The sequence below is a fragment of the Prionailurus bengalensis genome, chromosome D3 (genome assembly GCF_016509475.1).
Source record: "Prionailurus bengalensis isolate Pbe53 chromosome D3, Fcat_Pben_1.1_paternal_pri, whole genome shotgun sequence".
NCBI lineage: Eukaryota > Metazoa > Chordata > Mammalia > Carnivora > Felidae > Prionailurus > Prionailurus bengalensis.
In genome coordinates this window covers 58,564,314-58,574,376 of record NC_057356.1, presented here as the reverse complement: position 1 = coordinate 58,574,376, position 10,063 = coordinate 58,564,314, and the positions used below count along the sequence as shown (strand labels likewise).

Below are 10,063 nucleotides of genomic sequence, written 5' to 3'. Positions count from 1 at the left end.
CTCCATTGTGATATCCTGGGAGGTAAGCACCGCAAAATGATGTTAGAGGAGATATTTCGGACAAAGATACTGGCCTCTGCTGATGTGTCCTGAGGGGAAGGGGAGGAGGGGGGTCTCAGACTGGTGCGCGCACGCACACACACAGCCAGAGTGTGGATACAAACGGTCTATGTGCACAGCCACACTGCACCCACACAAGCACTTACACACAGTCCTGATAAGACACAGGCACACACCTCCAAGCCACCAGCTCAAACCCTCTGTGTGCCTACTGGGGACATGCCACCTTATGACAGCACTTCATAGGCACACCACGCACACAGCTACCTTGCAGAGAGGCCCTATGTGTGAGTTTCTGTTCGATTCCATCAACTTGGACGATTCTTAGGCCGTCATATAACACTGGATAATGTAAGCCCAGAACCGAGTTATGAATCAACTATACTTACACACGATTCCATCAAGAAAAGACAGAAGAATCTTAAAATGAAAGGATGAAGTTCCACAGCTCTGAGAATTGTACTTGCTGTTTGGTCACTCGCCCTGGATCCTCAGGGAGAGGTGTCCCAGGTGGGCTTGGGGCCTGGGGCTGCGAACCTCGGGGCCTCCTCAGGCCTCCTCCTGGCGCTGGAGAGCTCCGCGTTGTGGTTGTACCAAACGGGCTTGGTTTCGGTATTCAGGCAGCTGGGGTCTCATTTCTTTAAATAAAATTGTAAACATATTGTCTAATAACATCATGTAATCCGAGGGTAAGAAAAGAGAAACCCAGGACACCCGAAGGGGGCCGGTGGGGGTCCAGCCAGAGTCAGGCCGGCAGCTTTGCCCCTGCAACTCGCAGGGGAGCGGGCGCGTTATTTTAATTTGCCCGGCTTCTGAAGCCATGGAGAAGAGGCTGCCCTGGAAAAGCAAATGTGGGAGAGGATGAGGGGCAGGTAAATATCATTAAAATGAAAATCTGCTCTCCCAACCCAAGTTCACCACCAGCATTCGCCCCCAGAGGCGGGGCTGCTTGGACCCGGCTCCCGCGCCGGCCACTCCCTCTCCTGCGCGGCCGAGGCTCTGGCCCCCGCGGGCCTGGTGGGGAACCCGGCAAAGTCGGGCTGGGCGGCCGGACCCTTGGCTCCAGCCCGCAGACGCGACTCCGAGCCTCGCACTTCTGGAGAGGGAGGCGCCGCCAACGAAGCCCGCGGGGGCAGCGCACGCCGCGCGAGTCTGGGTCCGGCCGCAGTCCGGATAGCGATTCGGGGGCTTTATTTCTTTGATGGTGAATTAAGGAAAAAATTTCAATTTGAACCGGTAACGCAGACGAGGGCCAAATCAAGCCGGTTTCTCGCGCTGGCTCAGCGACCCGGCACGGCACCCAGATCCCTGCCTCCTTCCACGGCGGGCGAGCCGGCCGAGACGCCCGGCTCCTACCTTCCTCCCGCCAGCCGCTTGCCGGACCAGCCGCCGCGCTTCCGGGCGGGGGAGGCCGTCCGGGACCGAAACACCCACCTCCAGCCTTCGCAGGCGGGCTGGGACGAGGATCGGGCCCCGGATCTCTACGCCCCGTCCCCCCCCCCCCCACCGAGGCCCAACTGCTCCCCCAGTTCCGACCTCCCAGGTGGCTCGGGTGGCGGCAGATGCCGTGCGGGAGGGCGAAGATTTGGGGCTGCTCTGGCAGGTTGGGGATTCGAGAAGGAAAAAAGCAGGGAGACACGGAGAGAAAGAGAGCGCGCGCGAGAGAGCTCTTGTCTACAGATTTATCCACATAATATATATTTATGTAGCTTTTTTTCTCTCGACACTGATCAATGCGCACTCGGATCGCTGGGCGGACTCCCTCCAAGCCGACTCGCTTTTTCTAGTCTAAATAAATAAATAAATAAATAAATAAATAAATAAATAAAGGGAACCAGATGGGAGAAAAAAGCGCCCATTCCACCTCCGCCGCCGCCTTCGCCGCCGCCCCGCCCGCCATCCCTGCCTTTGCTTCGCCCGCCTGGCGCCCTAATAGAGCGCAGCTCGGTGGATAACGCCCCCCTACATACCCACACGAAAATGAAAATCAATGTTTTAAAAATACAAAAAGTTGCACCTGCTGCTATTACAAAAAGAACCCCCAAAAGGCAAAGAGGAGGCCAGCAGCCCCGTTCCTAACGTGCACCCGCTCCCCGCGGCCGCCGGGCCCGGAATCTCAGCGCCTCCCGAAGAGCCATGCGCCTGGCGCTATTTATAGCCGGGGGCTGTCTCGGACTGTACCACCGCCGCTCGCCGGGGCCGCCGACGGGGGAGGCGCGGCGGGGCCGGCGCCGCCCCACGCCGTCCTGCTCCCGGCCGCCGCCCGCCGCCGCGCGGGAGCCCCCCCGCGTCTCGCCCTCTCCGGGCCCCGCGCCCCCCCTCCTCCGCGCGCGCTCACTCGCCGCCCCCACCCCTGGTCTGACTCGGAACTTGAACCGGTCCAGCCTGTTTAAACGGAAAGGACAGAGATCCTGTGTGTTCAATGTAAAAAAAAAAAAAAAGAAAGAAAGAAAGAAAAAGAAAAAAAAAAGAGAAAAAGAAAAAGAAAAAAAAGAAAAGAAAAAGAAAGACAGAAAAAAAGAAAAGAAAAAGATCAGACCGCAAAAGAGAGAGAAAGAGAGAGAGGGAGAGAGAGGAGAGAGGGAGGGAGAGAGAGAGCGGGGAGAGGAGAGAGAGAGCGCGAGCGCGAGCGAGCGAGAGAAGAGAGGAGAAAGAGAGAGAGCAGAGAGCGAGAGGAGAGCGAGGTGTAGAGAAACCGAGGGGGAGAGAACCCGAGTGTGTGTATGCGTGTGCGTGTGTGAGCGCGAGCGAGCTTGCGAGGGAGAAGAGCGAGAGAGAGTGCGAGCGAGAAAGAATAAAAGGAAAGAAGATTTTCTCTATGTATATAAAGATGGCCACGTTAGCAAACGGACAGGCTGACAACGCGAGCCTCAGTACCAACGGGCTCGGCAGCAGCCCGGGCAGCGCCGGGCACATGAACGGATTAAGCCACAGCCCGGGGAACCCGTCGACCATTCCTATGAAGGACCACGATGCCATCAAGCTGTTCATTGGGCAGATCCCCCGCAACCTGGATGAGAAGGACCTCAAGCCCCTCTTCGAGGAGTTCGGCAAGATCTACGAGCTTACGGTTCTGAAGGACAGGTTCACAGGCATGCACAAAGGTGAGTGCACCTTTCCCTCCCAACTTTGCCGGGGAGAAGGAGCGGGCGGGCCGGCCGGCCGGCCGGCGACGGACGAGCGGGAGACGGCGCGAGAGGGAGCCTCGGGCGGACGCCGAGGAGGGAGGCGCTCGGGCAGCGGAGACCAGGACTGGGGTGCGTGGGGAGCTGTTCGCTGGGGCAAGGCTGGATTTTGGGCGAGGAGCTGATAGAAGCGGTGCGGTGGGGAGAGCAGCGGAAGCAGAATATGGAGAGAAAGAGAGGATCGAGGGGAAGCGGGGCTTGGATTTTTGGGTGCAGCGACTTGAAAGACTGGGACGGGGACAGCTGCACCGGCCGAGCCCGGGACGCTGAGCAGACTGGCGGGCGCTCAGCGGGCCAGGGACCGAGGGTGCTGTCCATCGCCGTGGTGCTGAAAATATTAAGAGATGGTCTCCTCCTTCTCCGCTCCCGGCCAGAGTAGCAGGAGCGCAGCCGTCTAAAAAGAAGAGAGGTGACAAATTCAGAGAGATATTTTTATTTCGCTATCAATTTAACAGTAAACTCTCCCTGTCGAGCTATGTGCCTCAATAATCTGGTTGTGGTGTGAGTGGTGGGGGAGGGGGTGTTTGATGTTTGAAGGAAGGAGGGACAAAACCTAAGGCAAGAATTAGCAAGGAACCAGCCATCCCCTGGGTGGAGTGGGGGGTCAGGGAAGCCTGAATGATCCCCTTCTCAGGAAAGCGGAGCTTTGGGGGAAAAATCTGTGTGTGCAAGATATGCATTTTGAAGGGTGTAGCCTAAATTATCCCAAACTCACCATGCAGAGAGCTTATAGTACATTATTTCTCTCCCTTGAAGCAATCATTGCTAGTGAGTGCTTGGGGGAGGGGGAGACAGAATAATCAAAGAATTAAAACCCAGCAACTTTTTAGGAAAGTGGTCATGAGAATTGTCTGCAGCCTGCCTGTTTTCTCCTTGTTTTATTATCTTTAAGGCAGATCCCCAAACGTGTTCAGTTGTAGAACGTGTGTGGGTGGCTGGTGGGTGACGAAATTAGCCCAGTGCTCCGCTCCCTAACAGTAATGTATAGGATGTGCAGTGGGGATTAATCCGGGCTGGAGCTGTGTGGGCAAGTTAAATGCTTTCTGAGAGAGATTGATCGTCAGGCAGGGAAGGAGCACCGAGCTAAGGAAGTTGTAAGGGATGTGTATGGACGTTCCGTTTTTAATAAACAGTAGTGTGGAGAGCCACTGAAGATGCTGTGTTAGAGCTGGTGGTTTTAAAGATGAAAACACACACACGCACACGCACACCCACCCACACACAGAGAGCAGCCTCATCCTTGGCCACAAATGGGCTATGAACAGAGCTGATCCTCCGGCACATTAGGTGCAGAGCGCAGAGCTGTCTGGCTCTCTAAGCAGCAGTGGTTTTCACTATCACAACCTCCCTCCCTCCTCCAGCCCTCCCTTCATCCGAATACTAAGCAGAGCTCCAAACTCTTCATAGTTGGAGTCCCAGAGAGCAGTTTTTATTGGCTTTAGCATCTTCCAGCTTGCCTGCTGAGGAGTAAATCTTAAAGTTAATGGCATGTTGAGTAGCACAAAAACACAGCAGAATGGAAATATACTGGGTTTGCTGGGGTGGGGTGAGGGTGGGGGCTGTAATGGAGAACAAACCAACCTTTATCCAATATGGAGAAAATGTCTGTCTGATCAGAAGAGAGACTGGAAAGGTGAAATGGGGAGGCAGTCTTTGAAATAATATTTCTTTCCTTCCCCCCACCTCAAGTCAACGGTATCTTTATAGTTTTTCCCTTTCCAATCAAGCTCCCTAGAAGCTAATCAAGGTTTGTATCAAATCTTTGTCATTCTAATATGTCCCCAGATTTAAAAATAGTAATAATGAAAATTTAAAAAGCATAAATAGGGAAATCCTTTGCCCATCTTAATGATCAGTTCGTGTGATGATTTAAATTTTTAAAGTTAAAAAAAATTTAGAACCCACCAGAGGCAAAAGACAGTTGTGAAGAGCTGAGCTTCTTAAGAGATCCGGGTTTGGAGCACTTTATTTACTTCTTTATTTCGAAGGAAGATAAACTTTAACAATATTCCTTGGTTTCTTCTCACGATCCCTTGCTGGTATCATCACTATGTTCTTGATGTTATTTGGACTCCCTTGTACTATAGCAAAGAAGTAGAATTATCATCATTTGCATCAGGAAGCCAGAGAAGGTTATATTATAGCTTTATCATATGTATCATATATATACTATATACACATATCTGGCCAGGATTTCTAGGACAAGCAAAACTTCGTTTTCTAAATAATTCTTCCCCTAAACTGGCTCAGTCAGTGGCAGGCAGGCCCGTTGGCTCCGGCATGCTTGGTGTCTCATTGTCGCAGCCCACCCTTCATAGCCTAAGCATATATATTTTTCCCTATGAAACTTCCTGCCTCTCTGTCCCTTGGATTTTTATAGGCAGGGTTGGGCCACAATGTCTCTAACAGTGCCTGGAAGCTCCAGGAGAGCTGAATAAATGAAGCATTCTCTGAGGTCTGGTTTATTCAGTCCTAGAAGAGTTTGAACTCCTCCTTCAGAGATACAGCCTGATTTATTAGCTAATCCTGATAAAATAAGCCTCCGGCCACCTTAAAAAATTACTCGCTTGCCATTGGTGATTAATTACTGTTAAGTCAAAAAGCATGATGAGGCTTGAAGAATGAGGGTTGCATTTGGCTTCTAGATTTTCCCCAACTCTAAATTGACAACATGAGGCTAAGGATAGAAACATGCCTTTGTTAAGCCTGGTTTCGGGGCATATTTGTGGCTCTTTCTTTCCCCTTCTTGAATTTCTAACTTCTAATGAATCACATTGGTATAAAATTGAGAGACATGACAGGATACTGGCCTTCAGTGTGGATGGCATATGCATGTTATTGGCAAAGAAAAAGAAAGAAAGAAAAAAGGAGAGAAAAAGAAAGAAAGAAGAGAAAAATAAGTAAAAATTAAATTAAATGCATGAGATTTTAGGTGGGTATCCATTTGTTTGCCACCTGCCATTTCAGGTAACTAAAGAAGGAAGGAGTTCTAAGGGTTAATGGAATACCTGCCATGCGTAGAGTGAACCTTAAAAGGCAATTACTCCAGTCAAATTGGGAGTCTGTGGAGGAGGGAGTGGGTGGGTGTTGTGGAGCAAACCCAGCCGTATCAGAGAAAGGCTGTTGGGCTGGGGAGGCAGCAAATAGCAGTTGTGGACTGGGGTAATTACTGTAAAGGTAAATCCACCCCCTGGAGACTAGAAAACACTTGGGCAGGGGTGGGGAAGATCTGGGTGCTAGGCAGAGAGAGAAAGGAAGAAAAAAAGCCCAGAATTACAATTCAAAGAAATAACACCCAAAGAAGAAAACCTAGTTCAATGCAAACTCTCCCGGCTAACTCAGTGTCTTCTTTTCTGCCCCCATTAGAAGCACTTTGAGAAAGATTGTTTTTTCCAGGCTCCAAAGAGAAAGACATTGTACTATTGATTAAAGAGGAGACAGGCAAACTCCCCGGATAGCAGCACAAGTGAGCTGAGGACCAATTTGGTCCCTTCCTATAGAATTTTTCTCCCTTGGGGAAGGGAAGAGGTCACCCACTAGTCTAATTCTTTCCTTATCTCACTTTACATTTATTTCTCTTTTCTTCTTTTTATTTCCTGGAGAACAAACAGCAGTGACTGAAAATACATACACACACATTCCCATGCCTGCTAACACACACACATACGCAGTCGGTGGATCACACATGAACAAGCCAACAATCCATTCATAACTTTGGTCTTGTCTAGCAGGATAGAAGGCAGCAAAGACTGAGTTACTGGGAGACATAAAGACTAGTGCTCTCTGGATAGCCATATTATAATGCATTATCTTTGAAGTCATTTAAGTCCAATTTAAGTGGTATTTAGTATAATATTTATGAATTAATGTAATCTAAACATAAGGCTGTCCCCAAAGGTTTAAACAGCCTTTACTACTGATGTGTGCTTGTTCCCAGAGCCTGCGATGCATTTTAATCTAAACAGCCAAGTCCATATCACAGTCCCTCTTGTTAACCAGTCAGAACAAATCTGTGCCTGGGTAACCACTCTGCATTGAGATTTCCCCCTACTGTGTGGAGGAAAACCTAGTCTACTGGCAGCCCCAGGGTGCTCCCAACCCAGGATCCACAGCTTCAGGGAGTTCAGCCCCTCATACTTTCACACTAAATCCAGAGGGAGGGTGGGGACAGAGTAATAGAACCTTCTGTGGACTGAGCTCTGGAGAGTATTTCATTTAAAAATATACTCATCACCCGAAACACAACCTCTCATTTCAGCGGTACCTGACAAGGAAGTACCTGAAGCCCCTTGATTTGGGGTGCAGCTGGGAGAAAGGGAAATAGCAAGTGTCATGATTGTTTTGGTGATTCTTGACCATCTTCATAAAACTGTGCCTTATATTTTCATTTAAGATGTAGCCATTTTCAGAACATCAAGTTTCCACCGCTTGACTTTAGCCGGGAGGGCTCCTTGTTTTTTTCCTTAGGTAGGTGAATTAAAGCCAGTGAGGCTCTATCTGATTTCTGTTTTCAAATGAGTCTAAGAGACAGTGAAGCTGAAGTATCAGCATGGGCATCAGCTCAATTCAGATGAACTTTAAAAAAAAATTTACTTTGAAAAATAAAAATTCAGTCTGTCCCGGGAAAGACACTCGTAGAATGACTGGGCACACACCTATAGTTTTTAAAAGAAAGATTTGCCTTGTGAGAAAGAGGTATGGAAAATGAGATAAGAAAAACATTTTTAAAAATTCACTAAAGAAAATAAGCAATAGTAATCATTGCAAAACTAAAGTAAACCAAAGTAACAGCCCCCATAAAAAAATCTCAAATCCCAGATGTTTGTAAGTATTCTATTTAGGAGCAAAGAAAAACATTATTGGGAAATATTTGATTTATTGAAGAGACTGGTGGTTATTTGCTGCTTTACATAATTTTATTTATCTTTTGAAGAGACTTCTTCAGAATCAACGCACAGATAATATGCACATGTGCACGTATATGTATCCATGTACAAGCATGACTAAGCGCATCCCACACATATGGGAACCAGGGCTGGCCTAGATTCCACTTCAATTCAACAGGGAGATGTTAACACTCTTTTCCCCCCTCAGCTTTAATGGGAATTCTAGATTGGGTTGAAAGAACCCCCTTGGCTTACTTCCACTCTCTCCACCTGCTCCAGTTGGCTGGATGTTTGTGGCTTCTCAAACACAAAACAAAAGAAAACAAAAAGAAAGGCTTTTCTTGAGTAAAGTCACAGCTTGAAAACAACCCAGAGGAACACAATTACAAAAAGGTATGCCATAGATGTGTGCCCCCATAACGTAGGCATATTGTAAAGTTGTGAGTGTGTTTTCGAAGAGCTAGTTTCCAGAGGCACTCCTGATGCCCAGTGATCATGCCACACTCCGGGGACTTGACTATGGCCATCCTTCTCACTATTATTAGCATGATAATCCTCATTATTATTATTTACATACCAGGATGGGAGAGGGGCTTCTAAGTGATGCCTGAGAAGATACTTAAGACACCATGTTCTTAACTGAGAAAACAGCTGGTCTCACTTGCCTCGGATGCTTTTGGGGGAAATGTGGCACAGCTCACACATTTCACGTCATCACAAGGTAGTCTGTTTCCAAACTGACCCAGGAAGGATCTCTTCGAAGGGGACTTGCAGAGGGCAGACTATAGAAGATAGGGAGAAGTCATAGAAAATGAGGCCCAAAATCATTAGCAGAGCAAAAGGGAAACTGAAAGTCATAGGGCCCAGATGCCAGCCGGAAGCTGGGAGTGCTGGTTGACAGTGGCTGAAGCGCAATGTTTCTGAACTTGGAAGGGAAATCCCATGTGACACGCAGAGGGAAGTGCTAGAGGGTGTGAAAATCTGTGTGCATCTGTGGGTCCCCGAGGGTTGGGGGAGGGAAGATGCCACAGCCCGTGTGGGTGTTGGTGTGAGCATGTGTGTGTGAACTTCTGTTTACATGTGTGTATGTATGTGTGCGTGTGTGCGTCCAGGGAAGAGATGATAAATGCAAATGGAATGATGTTAGGGGTAGGTTCATCTTGCAAGGCAGTATGCGTGATCAGGGAGATGGTTGATGGAGAAAAGGAGAGAAGGTGGGGAGAACAATACCGTCCGTCCTTGTGCTTACATACGTGCTGCACCTCGGAACTCCTAGCTTGGATTTTATCCATGATCTAAGTGCCAGTGTGGTGGTGTGCTCTTGTTTATCTGCCTCACATCCCCACCCAAAAGTCCAGGTTTAAAAGAAGGTTCCATCTCCCCCTGACTCATCATCCTTCTGATGCTTGCCTGCTTCTGCTCACCTATGGACTCATTGTAGAAATGACCTTCTATCTGTGATCTGAGTAGCCAGCCACAGAACCCAGCTCTCTGCAGAGATAATTCCCTCCACTCACTGTATTTCCTATGCCACCTGCTGCCCCCTGGCAACTGCTTTTTTTTTCTCTTGTAGTGTTTACACACATACACACACACACACACACACACACACACACACACTCACAGAGGACTTGATCAAGGCAGTCAAGCTAGCCCCTCCAAGCAGAGTGTTGCATTTTCCCTCCATGCAAGGAGGGTGTGGCAGGGACCAGGACGCCTTCCTTTTGGTGTCTCCACAACTAGAGAAGCAAGTTCATCACCTCTACCTTTGCCTTCTTAAATACACAGACTCTCCAAGAATCACAAAAAGTGTCTAATCCTCGTCTAGTCCTACCTAAATAGCCTAGGGGAGGGGAACAGAGCCCCCCAACTTAGTTGTAACCCTCTGGCTATCAGTCTTCATCTCCCTCTTTTCCTTCTTCTCCTTGCCAT

The 10,063-nt window shown here is 48.9% G+C and overlaps 1 protein-coding gene and 1 long non-coding RNA gene across 51 annotated transcripts in view; one reads left to right on the top strand and one right to left on the bottom strand.

Annotated features, from left to right (window-relative positions):
* Positions 1–1,728: 1,728 nt before the first annotated feature.
* LOC122470048 lies at positions 1,729–2,308 on the bottom strand. The gene is made up of 2 exons (XR_006293804.1): positions 2,078–2,308; positions 1,729–1,848 (listed from the first exon to the last, which is right to left on the bottom strand). It is a non-coding gene; the product is annotated as an uncharacterized LOC122470048 (long non-coding RNA).
* Positions 2,309–2,701: 393 nt separating this feature from the next.
* CELF4 (CUGBP Elav-like family member 4) overlaps positions 2,702–10,063 on the top strand; it is a 297,443-nt gene continuing 290,081 nt past the window's right edge. For all 50 annotated transcript variants that reach the window (XM_043558680.1, XM_043558697.1, XM_043558655.1 and 47 more), the window contains exon 1: positions 2,702–3,164. In XM_043558680.1, the coding sequence (XP_043414615.1) occupies positions 2,879–3,164 (286 nt within the window). In that variant the 5' untranslated portion in view covers positions 2,702–2,878. The remainder of the gene's footprint in view (positions 3,165–10,063) is intronic.